The sequence below is a fragment of the Macrobrachium nipponense genome, chromosome 4 (assembly GCF_015104395.2).
Source record: "Macrobrachium nipponense isolate FS-2020 chromosome 4, ASM1510439v2, whole genome shotgun sequence".
Taxonomy (NCBI): Eukaryota; Metazoa; Arthropoda; class Malacostraca; order Decapoda; family Palaemonidae; genus Macrobrachium; species Macrobrachium nipponense.
Window position 1 is genome coordinate 13,495,476 of NC_061100.1, and position 23,098 is coordinate 13,518,573.

General features: G+C 42.2%; 1 protein-coding gene across 10 annotated transcripts in view; it reads left to right on the plus strand.

Moving 5' to 3' along the window:
* The window catches only part of LOC135210717 (zinc finger RNA-binding protein-like), a 116,279-nt gene that overhangs the window by 29,954 nt on the left and 63,227 nt on the right, over nucleotides 1-23,098 (plus strand). For 5 of the 10 annotated variants that reach the window (XM_064243504.1, XM_064243505.1, XM_064243509.1 and 2 more), the window contains exons 2-5: nucleotides 8,110-8,435; nucleotides 12,891-12,953; nucleotides 14,215-14,397; nucleotides 18,144-18,511. In XM_064243504.1, coding sequence (XP_064099574.1) covers nucleotides 8,110-8,435; nucleotides 12,891-12,953; nucleotides 14,215-14,397; nucleotides 18,144-18,511 — 940 coding nt within the window. The remainder of the gene's footprint in view (nucleotides 1-8,109; nucleotides 8,436-12,890; nucleotides 12,954-14,214; nucleotides 14,398-18,143; nucleotides 18,512-23,098) is intronic. The other 5 variants (XM_064243511.1, XM_064243513.1, XM_064243507.1 and 2 more) reach the window with 4 other exon arrangements.

Below are 23,098 nucleotides of genomic sequence, written 5' to 3' on the forward strand. Positions count from 1 at the left end.
GAGCGCCAGACGCCCTAACTTTGTTACTGTGAGAAGGAAGAAGGCGTCCCCTCGCTTCTCACAGGATCAGCAACAGTTAGCCTCGTTTTTTGCCAAGAGAGAGGCAGTACTGCGTCGCCGCAGGAAGGTTTCGAGGCTGTCTGTTAAGAAATCAGGCAGTCTCCTCCTCTTCAAGGCAAGACGCTCTGCAATACCCTCGCGAGGACGTCTTTCAGGACGCTCTGCGTTCTATGCATCAAGACGCTCGACGCTCTGTCGAGAGGAAGGAACGTTGTTACTCTTGTAGCAAGGATTGTTTTCCTGCTCCCCAAGATGCTCCCCACTCCTCTCCTCGTGGCGCTCCATATACAGTACGTGACGTTCTCTCTGCTGCGAGCTTGACGCCCGGCAAGCTGCTTTGCATAGTCAAGCAGCTCACCAAGATGCCCCTCGCTCGTCCCTGAGGGACGCTCCGCCGGCTGCCAAGCATGACGCTAGTTCGGTAGCTAAGCTGGACTCTTCTCAAGCTGCTAAGCTGGACGCTTTGCATGTGGCTTCGTCACGAGCTGCTCGTCAGGACGCTCAGCATGACGCTTTTGTGGACGCTTGTCAGGACGCTGACATGGACGCTCTTCAGGACGCTCCTCAAGACGCTCCTTTATCGGACACTCTTCAGAACGCTCCGCAGGACGTTCCTTTACCGGAACTTCGCAAAGCTTCGGAGTTTGCTATTAAGCATTCCCGACTTTCGTCTTGAACCCTACTTCAAGTAGGAGACCCCTTTTCGAGAGGAGCCTCAGGGTTTGATTGCTTCGTGGTCTGTTAAGGACCCTTCTCCTGTTCCCGTAAAGGAGATAGAGTCCTCTAGCAACTCGCAACCTACGAATGAAGAAGAGACTACTTCGTCATCATCTACATCTATCAAGGTGTCAACCCGCCTTCTATAAGACTTGTTTGCTGACAAGTTCGGCCCTCGGTCCCTTGCTCTCCTCTATCGCTGTTGGCGTCGTCGTAGAAGAGGAAGGCGCCTGGTCTCGTCAAGATGTCCTCTTCGCTTTCTACGAAGAGAGTGTTCAATAGAATCCATGACTAGATGGACTTCAGGAAAGCGCAAGGCAAGACTTCCTTTGCCCTACTTCCAGCGAGGTTAAGCGTAAGAGCAGGCATTTGATATGAGACGGGAGAGGAGGCTGGTTGGAGAGTTCCTTCCTCTTCCCAGGACGATTTTACCAGCCAGATAGATGCCCCGAGGAGTTCTCTCCTGTCCTCTGCTAAAGTTTCCTAAACACTTTCAGATCTGCATTGCCATCTGAAAGGGCTGTTCAGGACGATGTATATTTTTTAACTCCTAGGTTGATGTTTCGGAGCCCTGGACTTGCAGTCTCGGGGACCTGACTCTCTTTCTCTCGAATAACTATCCAACCTGCATGGATAAGGTAGTCAGGTTGGTTCTGATGATATGGCATCTAGAAGGAGACTCGAGTAAATTGAAGCAGATTTCGGTGTCATAAAACACCTCTTCTGCGTTCAGGAAGGCGCTGCCTAAGGGGAACCTTCGGGTCCTACCTGCCATAAGCCCAGTCTCTGAGCAGGAATCCTGCCCCTTCCTCGATTTCTACGGGAATCGGGAAGACTATATGCTCAAAATTCTTAGATTACCTTTTGTCATATCCGTGGGGTCCCCCCATTGACAAGATACTAAACGTTTTGTCAGGTAAGTGGGTAAGCCCCCATTGACAAAATATTAAACTCTTTGTCACGTAAATGGGTTAGTTCTCATTGACAAAGATCCCAATAACATTCGATCGCGTAATCGGATGAGCTCTCATTGACAAGATTCAAAGAACTCTCATTCATTGGTTACTACCTCGCTGAGGCTCGTCTGGGAAAAAGACTTGTAGACTATGCCCATGAAGCCTTCTGTCCGATAACTTAGAAGCCTGAGTTTTCCTCTTTGGTTCTCGGTTCTCACTTGAGGCTCTCCTGCGGCTAATACTAATTCGTTCTCTTGGCTAAGAGGACGAAGACAGTTGATCTCCATTCCCTCTCTTCCTCGTCGAAGAAAGAATGTAGTAGGGAGATAGCTGTCCAAGTGGCCGTATTGCTATTAAGCGATTGTATGGTTCGAGTTATATACGCATACCGTAGTTACCCCTACGGATGGCGACCGAGAGGACTTTTATTCTAATTACATTTAATTGGTACTCCTGGCAACCCTCCAGGAGTTTCCAGTTTCCCTTTTTAGTTATTTTAGGTATTGTTACGACGACAACAGCTCAGCTTCTGTATTTAGCGAAATGTGTTTCGTAGAATGGAATAGCTGGCAACTCAGGCAGAATAGTGCGAGACGGCGTAAGTAGACTGCTGTCACTGTAGAGCAGCGTTGCCAAAATGTGGAATTCTTGAGGTTGTGATGGAAAAATAAATCCACGGTGCGAGCACCATCATTTCATTTTCCGATTTCCGTCCTACTGTCCAGAACGGAAAAAATTTCCGCATAGTTATCAAGGCTAAACAATATTTTTGTTTTTATCCAGACGGAATTCATATGCGGATCCAGTGGCAACACTGCTGTAGAGCCAGCTCAGTTCCAGCTGGTTGTCTGCCATGCGCGGTCGGTTACGTCTCTCTCTCCTGCGGGATTGACTGACTAACCGTATCTCTGCCCTACAATCACGGACATTTGCCTCGGGTTGAAGGGAATTTTCGCATGCATGAATGAACATCGCCTTCACTTTGCGAAATTTTTCAACAGAGATCTCTTAGACTTTCCGGTTCTGTTTACCGCACTGTAACAGAATTCTGTATGAGTCTACCGCGGCATAGCACTATGATGATAATGCACACCTGCTTAGGCAAAGCGCAGCCTTATTGGGGAAGGAAACAGGCTCGGTGAGGGAATGGATGAGTCTGCTGGGGACCATTTCCTCGCTGGAGAAGTTTGTTTCCATGAAGAGACTGTAATTCAGACCTCTCCAGTTTTTCCTACCGGAAAACTACAACAACATCGAAGATATGGAAGTGATTCTGAACATTTCTCAGTCAAGTCAACGATCACTAAGGTGATAGCGAGAAGGTGCCAGGCATCTGGAGACGGAAACAGATGTCCTGGCACATAATCTCAAAGAATTGGAAGCAATGAGGTTGGTTCTCCAGTTCTTCTAAGAACGAGTTGTTGACCGAGTGGTCCAGATCAACTCTGACAATTCCACAGCTCTCGCATATCGCAAGAAGTATCGAGAAACACTCTCTTGGTCCCTGTTCGAGTTAACGAGAGAGAGCCTGTGGTGAGAACAGACACGGAACGTAACGATCCTCAAGAGGTTCGTTACAGGATTGCAGAACGTCTGTGCGGATCTTCTCGATCGACGGTAGCAACTACTGACGTCCGAGTGGACTCTTCACTTAGAAGTATGTCAAGAGTTGTGGAGACTTTAGGGGCGTCCTTTGATATATCTCTTCGCAATTTTGAAGATGAAGAGGCTTCCTCTAGACTGCTCCCCTTTTTTCCCGATCCGGGAGCGGTAACAATAGACGCCATCCTATGGGTTTGGATGGGGATGGATGTTTAGTTTCTTTTCCCCTATTCAAACTCTTAGGAGTAAGTAATAAGATAATTTGCGGCGTCAGAGGGAGCGAGGGTGACGCTGATCGCTCCATGTTGCCCGTCGAGCGACTGGTTCACAGAGGTCATGTCCTTCCTAGCACACTTTCCAAGGACCCTTCCCGAGAGAGTTGATCTTCTCTTACAGCCCCACTTCGAGAGGTACTACAAAACCTCTCCGCTCTGAGTCTGACTGCGTTCAGACTATCGAGAAGTTGACCAGAGCGGGAGGCTTTTCAAATCAGTGGCAAGTACAATTGCCAAGGCTAGAAGAGCTTCCTTTCTTGCAGTGTACCAAGCGAAGTGGGTCGTTTTCTGGAGATGGTGCAGGAAGAATGGCTGTTCCTCCACCTCCACCTCTGTGAATTAGATTGCCGTCTTGCCGTCTTCCCTTTCCGTCTGAGGAATGTGGATAAGCTGGCAGTCTCGACTATTAGAGGATACAGAAGTATGTTGTTGACGGTCTTTGTGGACTCATAGGTTTGGATCTGTCGAACAAAACCCTTCACGATCTTTGAGGTCTTTTGAAATCTCGAAACTGTCTAAATCGAAGCTTCCGACATGGAACTTAGACTTAGTCTGGAAGTTCCTGATGTCGAAGCCTTTCGAACCTCTCCTTTCTGCAAACTTGAAGCACGTGACCAGAAAGGCTAATCTTTCTAACCGCTCTAGCTACGGCAAAGAGGGTTAGTGAGGTTTAAGCCATCAGCAGACATATTGGCTTTAGAGACATAATGCGGTAGTTCTGTAAGCCCTTCGTTCTTGGCTAAGAATGAAAACCCGTCTAACCCTTGGCCCAGAAACTTGGATATCAAGGGGATGGCACAAATTATTGGGCAAGAGCCAGAGAGAGTCCTGTGCCCTGTCAGGGCTCTCAAGTTTTATCTAGATAAAACTAAGGAAGTCGAGGTCCTTCGGACAATCTGCGGTGTTCCGTAAAAAGACCAGGCTTGCCCATGTCAAAGAACGCCCTGGCGTTCTTTTTAAAGGGCTCTTACAAAGAGGCTCATTCGTCATGTTTGGACAAGGATTTGAAATCTTTTAAACTGAATGCTCACGAGGTGAGGGCGCGGCCTCGGAGGCATTTCAGTAGAGCATGGCACTCAGTAACATCCTGAGTGCCGCGTTTTAGCGAAGCAACTCTGTGTTCGCTTCACACTACCTGCGAGATGTGAAGACGACATACAAGATCTGCTGCTCGCTAGGGCCATACGTGTCCGCTGACACAATCTTGGGGGCAAGAAGTACCACTCATCCTATCCTGTAGAAAATGGTTAGGAAGAGCTGTTAATTATAGTTGTTGGGTCGGCCGCCAGTGGCGGACTTCTTAATTCTTAGCTTTAGTTAAACATCCTTAACTTTGGCTAGGTTGGTCAGGTGGTCAATATGGTCTAGTCACATTGTGGTCACGCTCCCGTTGACAGATCATCTAGAACTCACCAGCTATGCAGGTCACTACCTTGCTGGAGACTTTAGTAAAGCAAAAGCCGACTTGGGTGACAGTAATCACGAAGTCAGCTATGCTAACAGGTATGGAACCAAGATGTCAATCATCTGCATGTATATGTTTCCTAATATCCTATTCTGTCTCTCCCTACCTCCAAAGGTGGGATTCAGCTATATATATATCTGACAGGTAAGCTTCATGAACAAAATGATATTGTTATGATACAATAAAGTTTGCTCGTACTTACCTGGCAGATATATATAATCAAAGTGCCCACCCACCTCCCCTCAGGAGACAGTGGTAATAGAAAATTTGAATAGAAAATGGGAATGGTTCCTGATACCCGCCTCCCAGCGGCGGGAATGGGTACTAACCACCTGGCTGACCACTGCGTGTGTCGTAAGTTTTGAAATTCTGTCGGACTTCGGAGAATACAGCTATATATATATCTGCCAGGTAAGTATGAACAAACTTTATTGTATCATAACAATATCATTTTTAACGTACAAATGAACAAACGAGAGCTCAGTCTGAAGAGGAATTTGAGAGAGTTATGAAGTCGAGGGACTTTTAAACCACTTCTAGACCTAGCGCCGCTTAGATTTATATATCAAACGAAACCTTGGACTTCCCTCTTTTTAGTGAAAGTACTTAAATTTGATAACTTGCTGGCGGAGCTATTGTATAGAATTACCCAATTGACAATGATAAACAATTGAAGAGCACAAAACGCTGCAAAGAATGCTGTAGTCCCCTTGAATAAGTACGAAGTGCTGGTAATAGGTCGGGGTTATGATTGTTGTGATGAAAGTGCCCCAGCGTCCATGGGTACAAGTGGTGTGCGGATTTAGCACAGGAAAGGGAAGTTTGTTGACACAAGCGACTCCGCAAACATCGAGATGGCGTCAATCTTCTAAACTTTTTTAATCGTAAGTATAAATTTTAAAAGCGGTTTGGGGTTGTGGGCACTGCGTTGGCCACCCTTTTCATTACCCTCTGTTTAACTCTTAAAATATGGCCTTAATTTCTAACTTTGGAGAAAATACTTGGTTCGAAAGGAGAGTAGAGGTCTTGAGCTGCTGCTCCTCACCACCAACAGCTCGTCCTTTTTCGGAAGGTGGCCTAGCCGCGGTAGTCGCTGAGTTGGCCAGTCCACGCGGTTGTTTACCTTACCACTAGGAAATCCACTAAAACTGCAGAAAACGGGAATGGTTCCTAGTCCTGCCACCCAGGGCAGGGCGGTAGATCACCTGACCTACCTACCTGTAGCGTGTGCCTCGAATTTCTGTCGGGGACAACGGAGTCTATAGCTAAGTATATATCTGCCATTTTTATATATAATACTCCATGTAACAGCTAATATAAAATAGTGCAAAAATTGTGTCAAAGTGACGAAATAATTTCTGAGATGTCTCGCTGGTACTTTTTAGTGCGAGAAGAAAGAAATTTGCGCTTGCGTGCCTTGGTTTTATATCGACGTACCATACGTCCAATCGGCACCCAACAGACAATTTATATCGACGTTTAATACGTCCAATCGGCGTTAAAGGGTTAATAAATTTTTAATGTTTTATCTATCCAAATACAAATATTTTCTCCATATGGTTGTAATTTTCTGCATTAAAAGACATTGGTAATTTGGGACATTAGTGAATATGTACACTATTTCAGGTCAAAGCCAACTATTATGTTGTTGAAGGGGAAGTTTAAGCTATTAAAGTATGGAATCTTTTGCCTGTATTATGTGGAATGTTCCTTAGAAGGGGGATAAATCTACCAGCCAATTGGATAAGCAAATTTGCTAGAGAAATCATTTCTAATAGTTTTGTTGTTGTGTTGATTGATCAGGCCTTTCTTTTTTAAACCACTTCGTCATGGTTTGCTACTCCTATTTCTATCTCCTCAAAATTCAGCACGCTAGGCCTGGTCTTTGGAAAGTCAGTATGAAAACATGTTTAAAGATTAATTAGCTTGGAATAATTTGAGCATGATCTATCATAACCATGAATTGGTATATATATCCTTTCAATAATAGTATGAAGGTGGCAAAAAAAAAAAAAAAAAAAAAGCCTTGAAAGGGTCCTTAATACCTGTCCCATTACTGTTAAATCGAGAATTTTCCGAGGTGGGTATCGAAATAATGAAATTCAACCCAAGTCTTCATAATATTGACCCTTTTCATCTTGAGGTCCCTTTCAAATTGACATACAGTACTGTATGCTATATGTATATGGATAGGATAAAACACCAAGCAGAATGTTTTACTAAATTAGAAGTCATTTTGCAGCAGGTGGGTAAGGTTAGGTTAGTTGAAGTTATATATGAAGTGACAGGAAATATGAAATCTTTGGAGATGTGAGTAGCTCATGACTTATAAATTTTTATTGATTGTGCATTATTATTTGCTGATTATTGAGCATGTTCTTATGTGCTGCTTCCAATTTTTGAGCAGCCTTCGCAGAGGGTTGTGGTGGTAGTCTTCAGTTTTACTGAATTTTCAAATAAAAGTTCCTCCTTCAGAGATGGGAATGCTAATCAATTTTCTCACTTATTCAGTCAATAATATTCGAAAACATTATCAATGAGCACCCTTAAATTTTAGATGGGGGGTTTTCCTTCCTAAATTTTTTTATTATGAAATTCATTTACATACTTCATAAACAATATTGATGTATGTGGAAACTAGTATATCCATACAGTCATCAAATGCTCATGTCCCTTGTCTCTTTTGATTACCATTTTTTTCCTTTTTGTTATTAAGTATATTGACTTTTGGGATAGTTTGGAGGTCTTGTGGCCTTCCAATAAGTAATGAAAACCCATTAGTATTATCATTAAAATTTTAATAATTATTTCATGCAAATTTTTGTGCAGGGTATTTTGAAGATGTGTTATAGCATATTTTTTTTTTTTTTTTTTTGCATGGCATAAAAAAAAAAGTATGAAATCTTTATATCCAAAGCATGTAAACATACTTGAGCCTAGGTGGTTCTATGTCATTGATTGAAACCTTACATGAATGTCAAGCACTATATTTACTGACATTACTCACTGTTAATTTATCCTTATTGTTTTTCAGTGCTGCTGCAAATGCTGCCGCAGCATACCAGACAGGACAGACTGGGTATCCTGTGGGTCATACCCCGACAGGTACTTATGCCACGCAACGAGCTGCTGGGTCAACTTATGATACTAGTTATCAAACAGCTGCAGCTGCTGCAACTCATTCAACAGCTGCAGCAACCTACCCAAGTGCAGCAGCATCAACAACTTATGACTATGGGTATGGGAGGACCACCCAAACAGCAGCAGCCGCTGCAGCTGCTGCCTATGATTCTTCAAAAACCTATTATGCGCAGCCTTCATCAGCAACTGCTTACACTGCGGCTGATACTCACTATCAGAGTAAGAAATTTTCCACTTCATTGTTGTAGTCAGAATGTCTGGAATGAATAGATACACACTAGGGTGGAGTAAATCATTGTAAATTTTTAGTATCATTATTTTGTTTACCATATTTTTAGTTTGTTATGCTGTACAAGGGCTTGGATGCATTTAGTTTGGTATGCTGGATAAGGATTCGTATACTTTTAGTTTGGCGTATACAAGGACTGGGATGGAAAGGTTTTGTTACAGATACTCTGTAGGTGGTCATTGTTTAATGGTAATGCGTGCATTATCTGTGATGAGTTTTCAGCTCATTTAGTTCAGTTCAGGTCAGAGTAGTAGTTCACATGATTTTTGTATATGAGACTTACCTAGTAATTATATAGCTATTAGTTTCCAACGTAAGGCAGCCTAATTCAAATTTCGCGGGCAGTGCTTCGATTGGTCAGTTTAGTAGTACAGTGCCAGCCCCCAACACCAATACTAGGAACAACTTAGCAAAGCACTTCATTCTGTTTCCTGCCACGCTTGACTAAACATAGAATGCTTAAATCAAATTGTTCTTATTTTCCGGTTAGTATATCACCGGATTTTGGTTGTGTTACAAAATCACCTTTACACATTCGTAGCCTTCGAGCAGGACGAGTCTTGTCCTTTGTTTGTTTAATTCAGATTATCATCAAGCTGGATATTTGTATTCTCTGGGAATAGTCCTTAAATGTAACTCCATTCAATTAGGCCTAATATTTTTGCCTATATATTTTACTTACAGGCTGATGCTATGCACAAGTCGTCGGTTAAGTAATCATAATTTGACATCATTCCTTTAGGCCAAGCTTTTGTTTAGATTTTGTTTACTGGCCATTGGTCATTAGCCAGACACCGGTAAATAATTAATTACCTTCAAATAATTCTTGAATGTTATTCCATTCTTGTATCTTGGAACCTTTCCATTTATTACATATTTACCTACCAGGATTAGGTTGCGTGCAAGTCGCTGGTTAATAATTACCTTTAAAAGTAATTTGTGAAGGTTGCATAAATCCCTTATCTTGTACCTTGCTTTTGGGATTTTGTTTACCAGCCATAGGCTATTATAGTCACAAGCCACCTGTGTCATGCAATTGTGAATGTTTCACACCTTAGCCAAGAGCCTCCAGCTCGCTTGGCGAACTGGACTGGAGCACAGACCACTTGAGTCTGAGTATATGAAAGGCTAATGTGTTCATACATTATGAATGTTTTAGGCCTAGATGCCAGAATTATCTGTAGTGATGTATATAAAGTATGTAGTTAGTAAACAATTACCTATCGATTATTTTCATGAAAGTAATCGGTAGCCGAGATTACCAGAGGCGCCAGCATTTCGCCTCTTACCTCCCATCTGTCTCCTACCGACTCCATTCACCTCCCAAACCTAACACCGATTCTCTCCTATTACTCCTACTTTCTTTGTCATTTGCTCTTGTGCCTGGCTCTATCGCTTCCCTGCCATGCCTTTGACAGCATTTTATTTCGGTTATAAATCATCAATGTAACAGTGAAGTGGTTGTGTAGTGGCAGAGGTGGCTACTTGTCCCTTGATTCTCCTAGACAAAGGTCACTGTCCCACTCCCCTGCCCTGGGAGAAGACATACTGAAGGTCCAAGGGAGGTGGAGGGGTTACAATACAGGTAGTCGCTCCCTCAGCCGAACCTGTTGCTCGTCGGTCCCAGATATTGACAGACAGTCGCTGGAAAGGCATCTTTCTGGATGTGTGTTAGAGGAGATGACTGTCTTGCCCCTCAGATCACTGTTCTGCTCATTCTCACAGCCAAGAACAGCCTAGGAAAAGACATACTGATAGTCGAAGGGAGTCTGTATCTTTTCCCAGGTATCAGCAAACAGCCATCGAAGAGGCGTCTTTTTGGATATGTAGTGAAGCTTCGATTGAGAACCTGTTGTAAGTTTATAGGATTCGACCGAATGCTGCTGCAAAGTTGTACTATCTTAGTTTACTGTTGTTGGCCTATTCCGCGGTTTGTCACCTAATAGATCGCATTGGTGGCGGGATTTTTTGGTCTTTTGACCCCGATGGGGTATTATACAGTCGATGAAGCCTTGTACCCTTGCAGTCATGTTTGTCCGACTCCCCACAGTCGATGTTCGACTCGACTCAGCTGATCCAACTCTCAGTTGATTTTCGACTCACGACTGCTGATTCAACCTACAATCCATGTTCGATTTGTGACACAGCTGATCCGACTGTCAGTCGATTTTAGACTCAAAACTTAGCTGATTCGACTCACAATTGATGTTCGACTCGAGATTCAGCTCATTCGACTCAGTCAATTTTCTACTGGCGACTCAACTCATTCGACTAAAGGGAGCCCGATGTGGATTTTTTCCCCTTGGTCGAACTTGTCATACGTCTACATATTAGGTTTTGACTGAATGCTGCTGGAAAGGCATTTAGTGAGTGGTGCTCAGTAGGCATCTGATTAAAGGAAGGTTACTTATTTTACTTAATTAGTATAATATTGAACGCTCTGTGTTAGTGCCTAGTCGTTGGAAATATGATTAGCGACCTTTTGCCTCTGATAGCCAGTCCTCTCCCAGACAGTCGCAGCCAAGTGTATCGACTCGCTCATCTTCACAATGCTCTTAAAGGTGGAGATACCGACTTGTCATCCTCTGAAGAGGAAGTGGTTTAGAATTCTACTCCGGGGGATGGCACTGTACACCTTCGCTGACCAATTGAAGTGCTACCCACGAAATTTGAATTAGGCTGCCGTACGTTGGAAACTAATAGCTATATAGTTACTGGGTAAGTATATACAAACCTTATTTTATTATAAAGATATCATGTTTGGAATGTGTTTTTAATTACAGGCAGGCCCCTGTTATCAGTGGACTTGGTTAACGGCAATCCGGTTTTATGGCTCTTGTCCAGTGCCATAAAGTTGGCAGTTTGTGGCCCCATAATGGGCCGAAATTTGGTTATCGGCGCCATAAGATGCTGATAATAAAGTTGTGATGCCATAACCTGTACCTAACAGAAGCGCCATTTACTGAAACTCGGTAAAGCGCCATAAATCGCTGCGTTTTGGTTAATGGTATTTCCGGTTATGAGCACACTGCCAAGAACGGAAACCCCACCGATAACCGAGGACTGCCCGTATAATAGGTGTTTTCTTATTTGATCAGTATAAAAATTGGAGGCATAAAAAAATGTGATATTTCATGAATGTATAACTTCCACCTTTAAACATTTTGTATCTAGTACATTTCAAATGAGCACTTTGCTCAGAATGACAATTGAGATCCTGTTGGCACATTATCTTCTCTTCTTTTCACTTGAAACTAAAATGTGATAACTCAAAATCTTTCTCCAACCTTCATAAAGCTGCTTTTAAAATCTGAAGGGTATAACTGTTGGTAGTAGGAATGTTGAGGTAAATAATGTAATGGGTAATTCAGTTAACATTATAGTGTACAGTAATATCGTGATGTACAGTAATATCGTGATGTACAGTAATAGTGCGAAGATTTGCGAATCCTCCAGAAACACTGCAAAACCCTGCTAAAGTGCTTGTTTAATTTAGTATGTGAATGTTTAAGTTTTAAAGCTTTTCCATATGAAATCCTTATTAAAAATGTATTATTTTAGTACATGTATAAGTATGATACAAGGTAATTATAGCACCTACAGTTAGTGCGTTTACATACTTTTACAAGATGCAATACCCATTCACAGTTACTGCACTTTTCAAAGATGATATCCCTTCAGAAACTGTTTGATTTCTGAAGTACATAGTATACTACAGTAATACCCCGAACTTGTGCGATTCAAGTTGCACGAATTCTCAATAGTGCGAACTTTTCATTGGAACCTAACTAATTATCATACACGAGTTCTTTACAATAGCGTGAACACTTGCGAATCCTCCAGAAACACTGTAAAACCCTGCATAAGTGTTTATATTTGAATTATTGTGTAAATTGTTAAGTTTTAAAGCTTTTCTGTATAAAATCTTTGTTAAAAATGTATTGTTATTTTTGTATATGCATAAATATGATACAAAGGTAATTACAGCACCTACAGTTAGTGCATTTACGTACTTTTACAAGATGCAATACCCATTCACAAAGTTACTGCACTTTTCAAAGATGATATCCCTTCAGAAAATTTGTTTAATTTCTGAAGTACCTACTAGTATACTACAATTAGTTAAGTTTTCATGCTTTTAAGTGTAAAATCAGTATGGAAATTCTGTGTATGCTCTATATTTTTGAAAATATATACATAGGGAGTACATAATTCAGTGTTTGTCACTATATAAGACCTTCATGATCAAGTAGTAAAACATATCAGAGACATAACAGAGTTGTCGTTCCGTGAAAATTACTATCTTAACCTCGGAGAAAAGTGCTAGTACAATCTGTATGTACTATGTTACGTAATTACAGCACATACAGTTAATGTACTTTCAGAAGATGTGATCCCATACGCACTTTATAAAGATGATACCCCTCCAGAGGTTTACCTCACATTACGTACGTATTTCTCTCTCTCATAGTTAGCCCTCACACTAGTACATGATTTTAAATTGATTGAATATTACCTTCACCCTCTGCAAACATTACGTATGTACATACATGTTTTCTTTTTTTTTCATTGAAATGTGTACCATGTTATAACACTTATGAAGTTTACGTAGTGACGCAAAGAAAACTTCTTTTCCTCTGAGGGAAAAAGAAAATGGCATCCCATGAATTAAGGGTAATGTTAGTATACGTATGATAATGGATACGTATGTACGTAGTAGTTACTGTAACTATTTTTACGCCAACTAGTTATTTCTTTATTAAGGGTAATGTATTAAACTAACTTTTAAATAAAATTACAGTAACTTTAATTTCATCTAAAGGTTAGCTTAATACTTAGGGAGCAAGGTTAGGGTCATATTTAGTGTTCAAACTCAAGAAGCAAGTATTTTTTAGCATTTTTAGAGACCGTGCCAAACTTTCGCGAAACTTCCCCTTATGCGAGGGGGTCTGGAACCTAACCTCGCGTAAGTTCGGGGTATTACTGCATACAACAGTAGTCTGTTACCCCTGTGCATACAGCAAATCTCTGTGCTGCATCCTTTCTAGGATGCATTGCATTCTGAGTTGTATTTGTCATCTATTTGGTGACGTCCCATCCCACTTACTGTCCAGTTCCCAACATACCAGGCTCTTTTTTTACTTCCTTTGGGGTAGCCCTATTAGAGCTAGATATGTGATTTATTTTATAATTGATTTATAAAAAACTGAGCTCAACTTATTAGCATGGAGGTGCTATTTATTTAAAGAGAAAAAATCACGGTTGCATAATATAAATATTTGAGTATAAGCAATTGTAGGATTTTAATCACTTGGCAATCTTGATGTGAACAGTGTGCTATTGTGTCTTGGTGGGGTAAATAAGAATATTGTAAGCTGGTTTGCAGGTACCTTGAATCTTAGTCTTTTTCTTAGATAGATGAGAACATGGAGTCATTGTAATGTTTTTAGAGTTGATTGCTAATGTAAACGAGTGATCAGTCAGTTTGACAGCGTAAGGATTCACATGCTTTTTTCTTTTTTTCTTTTTTTTTGTGAAAAAATATTTTTGGGATGTACAGTTTCCTGTTCTTACGAAAAGTGTTTGTGTGAAGTCACTTCTAATACATATTAAACACTGAAATATGATAGTCTCTGGATGAAAATACTGTATATATTTGCAATTGAAATTATTCACTTTTAGTACTGTTGTGATTATGAAAAACCTTAGATGTTCTCTCGACAGACAAGGCTGCCTATACCAATGCAAGTGCGTATACGACCACTTCGCGTCAGACTACCCCTGTCGTAACTCCAAAGACAAGTTATGCAGGAGCATATCCTGGTGCTGCAGCAGCCACAGCAACTTACAATACATCTGCATATGCAGCACAAACTACAACAGGTAATAAAGGTGAGTGATAAGTACATTGACAGTCATTGATACTTAATCACTGCTCTTATGTTGTTGTTGTTATTAGTGGACTTAGTAATTTTTTCACCTGGGTATTTATGCTCCAATTTTATATTACTGTAATGTCTACTGTAATATCATTTAGACATTGATAGTCTCTTGATTAGGAATTTTTTATGGCCTGGCACATTTTAAAGTTTGTTGATCTGCCACCAGGGTGATTACAGTTAGCAAAGACAAGGCAATGATTTTGTTAACACAAGGTTTTTGTGTTTTTGTACTTTATAATCTGCCTTAGGATACCCTTTAAGAGAATAGCAATGACAGAAATATCAGAAACATCTGTAAAATGAGCCAGCAAGTGGAGCCTGTTATGGAAATTGTGTTTGTTCCTATTGGAATGCAAACAAGTGCCTTTAATATGTAGTCATTAGTGGAGTGTATGCATATAACCAAGTTTTGGAACTTGGAAATGGGTATTCCATTGTTTTGGGGGTGGGAGGTAGGTAACCCCACTTTACACATGTATTTGGTTAAATTTTTTTTTGATTGGTTGGGGGGGGGGGGGAGGGGGGGGGGGGGGGGGCTGCCATAAAGAGCAGATGTGCCATCCTTTTCTGTGTCATGTTGAATAAAAAAAAGAAAAAAAACAACTTTCGAAAAATTCGAGTTACGGAAGCAAATACAAAGATTCTTTTGGCTCTACATACAAAAATAGTTCAGGATACGAAAGGTTGTTGCTGTTAAGTCCTGAGATTTGCTGTACCACCGATAACAATTTTAAAACTCGCGTGCCGCCAACTGAGTAGACTCGCCACCATCCTCCCGCTCCCATTGCTTCCTAATGCTAGTCACTGCCATAAGATCCTGCTCTCCTATTGGTCAGCATCTCTCCCATCGTGCATCTACGTAGTGGCGTTCTTCTTCGGCCACTCGGTAGCAGCATCGTATGTATACGCACGCCGAATTAGTTTGTTTTATACGATTTCGTTTATTAACGTAAATTCTTTAGTGATTTCGTTGTAGTACTACTTTATCGTGTTGCGTGAGAACTTTAGTACATAAGTATACTACATAACTTGATTACGTAAAGTATATACGTAGTCATGGGTCCCAAGAAAGTTGAAGTTCATGGAAAGAAGAGGATGCTTTCTTTGGAGACAAAAATGTAGATTATCAAGAAGTATGGAGCTGGCATGCGGTTGAGTGTGATCGCTAAGGAATATGGCCGAAATCCGTTGACGGTAGGCAATATCCTTCAGCAGAAGGAAGCCATCAAAGCAGCTACACCTTCCAAGGCCGTGACTATTTTGTCTAGCAAGAGGAGCCACGTGCACGACGAGATGGAAAAGCTGCTGCTTGTATGGATAAAAGTCAAAGAAATCGCTGGCGATACGATTACCGAGACTGCAATCTGCCACAAGGCCAGCGCTATTTTCAGCGATTTGATTGCCAAGGGTGAAGACGACGGAGGAGAAGGGACATCGACACCGACCCCAGACTTCAAGGCTTCTCATGGGTGGTTTGAAAAATTCCGGAAACGGACAGGCATCCATTTGGTGGTGCAGCATGGGGAGGCGGCCAGCTCAGACACGAAAGCGGCCGAAGCCTTTTATTAAGACGTTCACGAGATGACGATCAAGGAAGGCTACAGTTCTCAGCAAGTCTTCAACTGTGATGAGACTGGCCTTTTTTGGAAAAAGGCCTTGTCGGACGTACATCACGGAGGAAGAGAAGCTACCCGGGCATAAGCCTATGAAAGACAGGCTTACGCTCGCACTTTGTTCGAACTCCAGTGGGTATTGCAAGGTGAAGCCCCTACTTGTGTATCATTTGGATACTCCTCGAGCCTTCAAGGCCCACAAAGTGCTAAAGGAGAAGCTTCCAGTGATGTGGAGGGCTAATGCGAAAGCCTGGGTAACGAGATGTTTGTTCAAGTGGGTAAATCTGTTTCGGCCCGACAGTGAAGAAATTATTGGAAGAGAAGCGCCTCCCTCTGAAGTGTCTACTGTTGTTGGACAATGCCCCTGCTCACCCTCCTGGCCTCAAGGAAGATATCCTAGCGGAGTATTCTTTTATCAGGGTTCTTGATCTTCTGCCTAACACCACCCCTCTCATCCAGCCCATGGACCAGCAAGTGATATCGAACTTCAAAAAGCTGTATTCGAAACATCTTTTCAAGAGATGTTTCGACATCACTGATACCACAAACCTCACCTTGCGTGAATTTTGGAAGGAGCATTTCGATGTCATGATATGCATCCGACTCATCGATCAAGCTTGGCAGGAGGTTTCGAGGCGAACCTTAAATTCTTCGTGGAGGAAACTGGCCTGATGCCGTATCCGCCCGAGACTTCGAGGGATTCAACATGGGCGAAGCTGATGCAGATTCAGAAACAGTTGACGATCCTGAAACTGTTTCGTAACCAGATCTTGACGAGATCGTTGCAGTCGGCTTGTCTATGGGGCTGGTCATCGACGAGGGCGACATCAATGACCTTGAGGAGCACCAAGAAGAGCTTACAACGGATGACCTGAAGGAGTTGGAGGCCATGCAACATAACGTCGTTCAAGAAGAGTTCTCTAGCAGCAGTGAGGAGGAGGAGGAGGAGGACGACGACCCTGTGACAACGGCAGAAATTAAGGATGCCCTAGCTGCTTTTCATAAGGTGCAATCATTTGTAGAAAAGACACACCCCGAAAAGGCTTACACAGGTCATGTGCTTGCGCAGTTTGATGATGTTTGCCTGAGTCGTTTCAGGAACATTGTGAAAAGTAGGAAGAAGCAGTCTTCCTTGGATAGTTATTTTTTAAAGAGGCGATTAGTAGGAGTAAGCAAAAAGGAAGATCCAATTGATACTATGAAAAAACAAAGTTGAGAGTGGTGGAGAAATTGAAATTTTGTTTAAATAAAAAAAAAAAAAAAAAAAAAAAGTAGTAAAGTATAAAGTAAAAAAAAAAAATGTAAAAACCCAGAAAAGAAAAAAAATTTAATTTTAAGTTTTTTGTAAAGTAATTAAGTGTTACGGTTTTGTTAATGTGTTTCGTAAAGTTTAGTCTATGTTTCCTGACATTTTTTAACGTGTTTCATAAGGTTAAGTGTACGTACTATTACAAGTTTTCTGCCGGTTGTCCTTCTCCTCTGTCACCGCTTTCGGAGATAGCCTCACTCGAAAGGTAAGCTTCCACATTTTACTACATACGTACGTACAGTATTTCTTGTATACCATGTACGTACACTATTACACTTTATTTACAGGTACTACTATGTAGTACATATTAAGTTAGGTATTGAATGGTCCAAATTGTTGTATTTACTGAGGTGTTTTTGTAGGGCTGGGAACGAATCGGGCAATTTACATGTAAAATGCGGTTCAATATACGAAAAGCTCAGGTTACGAAGGCCGCCTCGGAACGGATTAATTTCGTATGTCGAGGTACCACTGTGTGTGTATGTGTGTATATATATACACACACACACACACACACACATATATATATATATATAATATATATAAATCTATATATATATATATATATATATAGTATATTTATATATATATATATATTTATATATATGTGTGTGTGTGTGTGTAATGTTGTAACTGTATTAATATACTATCCTAATTACCCACAGTTATTGGTGCATAATTTTGTAATGTTTGGGAAATCTTTAAAAAAAAATTGTTTAGAAGATGTTGGGATGTAATAACATCACTGTTTGTCATATTTATTTAATCTTTCAGCTGCTACTTTGTATGTTCCACAAGCTTCACAACCAGCTGCTGCAGCAGCGGCAGCTGTAAAAACAACTGCAAACACTTGGCAAACCTTCAAGAAGGCAGGCCCAGTGCAGGGGAAAACTCAAAAGCCCAAAGCTCCACCAAAACCACAACAGTTACATTACTGTGATGTGTGTAAGATTAGCTGTGCAGGTCCTCAGACATACAGGGAGCATTTAGAAGGCCAGAAGCATAAGAAAAAGGAAGCGGCAGCAAAAGCAGGACCTGCTCCCTCGAGGCATGGGGCTTCTCTTCGTTGTGAGCTGTGCGATGTTACCTGTACAGGGGCAGATGCCTATGCTGCTCATATCCGTGGTGCTAAGCATCAAAAGGTGAGCATTATGTTTGTAATGAGGAGATGAATGAATCAATGTATCTGTATAGTATATTGATAAACTTATTGTTCATATAGGAAACAAACCTTCGGTCTTAACATAAGGATAAATCTAGGGCCAACTGGAAAACTGGTAAAGTTATGAAAAAATTTTGTATGCAAGGAACTATTGGCATATGTGTTTGGTTACATGCTCTGTGGGATCTCCCACAATCCCTTGGCATCTCGCGGCATCTCGTGACCGCACTAGTCACTTTATTACTGCCTTTAAGAAGGGATGTGCTTTGCTCTGTGTCCTTTTTAAAGCTGGTTTAGTCTGCTCACTCTTAATTTCTTTCTCTGCTCAGTATGCATTTTCTGTTAGATTTTACAAGTTTCGGGATATGATGGATCTTTTTAACTCCCCAGCCAAGGTTTCTTCGGGATCTCGCAAGAAACAGAGGAAATGCCCGGATATTAGTGGATTCCCTTGTTCGAGTTTTAACATTGCATGCATGCTATCTTGTGCATGCCCATGGCTTGTGCTCCTATCAGTATGCAGCTATAGCTGGTCTGCTTTTATCTTGCTCATCTATGGTTTTTGCTTAGTGTGTGGGTGCCTGTTACTGGTATACATATGGCTTGTGCTCGTATCGCCTTTACGCCTTTCGTTGGCACCTAATTATTGCTTGTACTCCTATCACTTGTGTGTTGCTTTGTTACGTGTCTACGATTTGCGCTTTTATTGCCTGTGCACATGTATCCTGCTCAATTGTCACCTGCTTATAGAGAATCTGCACATGGTATCGTTTCAGCTTCCATTTAAACATGGAGGTAGTTACTGTTAGTAGACAGAACATTGTCTTTTTGGGATTTTTACTCCTTTTCCAGTTGTGGGAGTTGCTATTGGTAAACAGTTGGTTTTGGTTTCTATGTTTTTGATTCTCCCCATTGGTTAGGAACGTTCACATAATCACAAGATTTTCCAGATCAGAATCAGAATTAGAAAGTTTGGTTGATCCGACAGATTTTCCAACCAATTCAGTCTTCCTTTTGAGCTGGAGCAATGGGTTTTGTTGGTGGTTAAAGGAGTTTTGACATGGAGTGGAAGCTTATCGAGAGTTAGTTCATTGTAACCAACTGCTACTGTTCTACCATTGAGCGTGATAGTCTTTGGCCCGGTCTATCTGAGGTATTTTGGGTAGCTAAGACTTATTGTGGTGGGAGGTCAATTGCTTGTGCTTCTGTTGGTTGTTGAATCAAGTGTCTCATATACAACCAGTGTGTATAAGTGTTTTCAATTTCAGTTCCTTGTGTATACAAGTTTTTTTTTTTTTTTACTTTTTTTTTTTTTTTTTTTTTTTTTTTTTTTTTTTTTTTTATTATTAATTTACCAGTATTCCTGTTTTTTTTATTAATTTACCAGTATTCCTGCTGGTACTAGAATATTATCCTAATGATAAGACCAAAGGTTTTTTAGGTTAGGAAAATACCCATAGATTTGTCATTTTGAAGAGGTTAATTGCTTTTTGTAAGGTGAGATTAACATAAGAATTTTAGCTGGTTGTTTCATTAGGTGTCGTTTGTATGTTCAAGGCTTAAATACATGCAGTTCATGTAAAGGGAGCCTCCTAAGATTTTGTAATCTAAGTGTCTCTTTCCAAATATGGGGATCTCTTAGGGGAAGGTTTAGTCCCTGCTTATATGTACTTGTTAGTTATCCATCATTGGCTCTGCAGGGTTAGCCACAGTAGCCCCACCCCTCCTGAATGGTCCACCCTCCAAAGATGGTGGACACATTACCTGCTGGTGAGAAAACAATATTACATGCCGTTGATTTGGAAAAATTGGGTGGGAAAGTGGTTCCATTGCTTCAGTAGCCCATAAATTTACTAATGGCAACTTAGGCTGTCTTAACGCTTAGTTGTTCATACACGAAACAAACCTTCGGTCTTAACATTAGGATTTACTAGCGCCAAGCTGGAAACCGGTAGAATTAAAATTACACTTGTGAGATCCAGGGACTAATGGCATCTATACCAGGTCACGGGGCATGTATACCCAGAATGCCCACGGCTACCTGTGACCCATCAGTTATTTTCCTACCGCCTTTAAGATAAGACGTGTTACTGTCTATCTCATTTAAAGCCGGTTTTTCAGTTTGCCCATTCTTTATCCATTTCATTTTTTATTTTTCATTCCTTTTCTTTCTCCAAGTGTGATCAGTGTGTGGTAAGAGTGTATACGTGGTATGATGGAGAATTTTGCCTCAACATCGGGATCGTCTACCGCTTCGAAGAGGAGACAAAGGAAATGCCCAGGAGTCAGTGGCTTTCCATGTTCTAGGTTCCTAACTTCGGTGTCGACGGATCCTCATCCAACGTGTAGTAGGTGCAGGGAAAACGTATGCACGGTTACTAATCCGTGTTCTGTTTGTCGCGGTTGGTCGGTGGAACAGTGGAAGAAGTTCTATGGGAAAAGCCAATACAAAAGGAAGGGGGTGACGCCATCTTTGGATGACCAATCCTTACCGGCTTCTTTTGTATCGGTAATAAACCAGGCTGCTCCATATATTTCTCCACCTGCTTTTGAATTGTCTCATACCCCTTCGGTTTCTCCTAGCGGTTCTGTATCGGAAACGTCAGGAGGGGCCTTGGGTAATTTTATGAATAATTTGCATTCTCCTTTGTTCCCAGCAAGTAGAGAGGGGGAGATCCGCCATCTTTGTTCCAGGCTCCTGCTACTCAAGCGCATAGGTTAGATGGTCCGTGGTCAGCGCTAGGCCTACCAGGCGTACCAACCTTGGATGGTCTGCTTGCGCATTATATGACGTCACGGTTCCAGCAGGGTCCGGCAGCGCTGAATGTTCCTCATCCCCCGGGCTTGCAATTTATGGGAATTAATGCCGCGGCTTCACCATCCCAATCAGTATTTACAGCGATGCAGAACGTGGGAGGTAGTTTGGCAGCAAACGTGCGGTTGCCAGCAGAAACCTCTCAGTCTCTCCCTACGAGAGGGATGACGTCACAACATACGTCACACTCTGAGATGGCAGGCGTGATGACGTCACAGACCGATTCTCGGCCTTTTTCGCTGCACCCAGACGCTAATACGCCTTCTGACCGTCAATGCAAACTGTAATGCAGAAATTACAGGATATAGAGGAGAGAATGAATAAGAGAGACAAAAAGAAAAAGTGTGATTCGCCTTCTTCGTCTTCTTCCTCTAGTTCGGCGTCATCGCTAAGTCCGATAACGTCACGGCGAGCGCCAGTCAAGCGTTGGAGGAGGATTCGGGAGTTCCTGGCGGATCCTCGGGCCAAGAGGAGAAGAATCAATTCTTCCTCTTCTTCGGACCAAGACTGTCATTTCCAAGTCAGCAAGAAGGTCGGAAAATCAGTGGCTATTAAGCACAAGGTTGGCAGACGAAGCCGTTCGCAAGAGTCCGAACAAGCGAGAGGATGACGGCCGGCGAGCTAGCGGCCGAGGCGGAGTTGCCAGTTCGGATCGCAAAAACTGCGATAACCTCTGGTAAAATCGACGTTGGCGGCGAAAGGTGCAGCAGAGGATGGAATGCAGGTCCCAGTTTCGCCCGTAAGGCCGTTCAAAATACGTACGAAGGACGATAAGGCTCCTATTAAAAGTACGAAAAATAGAGAGTTGGCAACCTCGGCGGATACGTTCGTGGAAGGCAGTGTCCGTCTGGATAGAAGGCCGAGGCCGGGCTCGCCGACGCTCGAAAACGATGCCAATACTAATAGAGACGAACTTACCTCTGTCTTAAGGAGCCTTCATCGTGGAGATCTAGACGAGATTCTCGCTCTAGATCCGTGAGCAGAGAAAGAGTGAGACGTTCTCGTTCCCCTGCTGACTATCTGGGATCGAGCCAACAGCGGCCAGCAAAGATCAAAGAGACCGCGGCCGTAGGGGCAGGCGGCCGTGGAATTCCGGGCCGTCTGTCAGAAGATAGAGGCGAGACAACATCCCTCGTGACGGAGAGTGGTACACTAGAGCCGGAGGAAGGAGAAAACCAAGAGTTTCTGGCCTCGTATGCAGAGGTTATTGATTTGATTCGTCAATTCAATAGCCTTTCGGAGAAGACAGAAACACCGGCCAGTATGCTTCCTCCTGGAATTGACATGGCGTTTGGACTAAAGAGGGATACCAAGGTGTCGTATGAATTGCCTTGTTCGAGTCATTGCGGAATCCGGGTCTTGCAACAAACGTAAAATGCAAAGATTGCAGGGAGGGATAATTCCTTAAGATCTAATAGATCATTTAAATTTATTCCCCCTCCAATGATAAAACAAAGGAAATATTATACGACACCGAAGGTCCCTTTGCTGTCTAGACAAATGAACCCTAATGTTGTAAGGTTAAGGCCTGGATTAACCTTGGATCAGGTTAAAATGGAGTGCCCTTCGATGACGTACAAGAGGCTGCTACGTTAGAAGCAACAGGCTTCTTCTGTCTTTCAGGCTGCGTCCTGGTTAGACCTTTGGTCAACAGCAGTGGCGAAAATTGCATCCTCGGAAGCAACAAGGAAAGTAGTGGATGAACCATTGTTCATTAGATTACTACAGTCAGGGTCCAAGGCGATTGCGTAC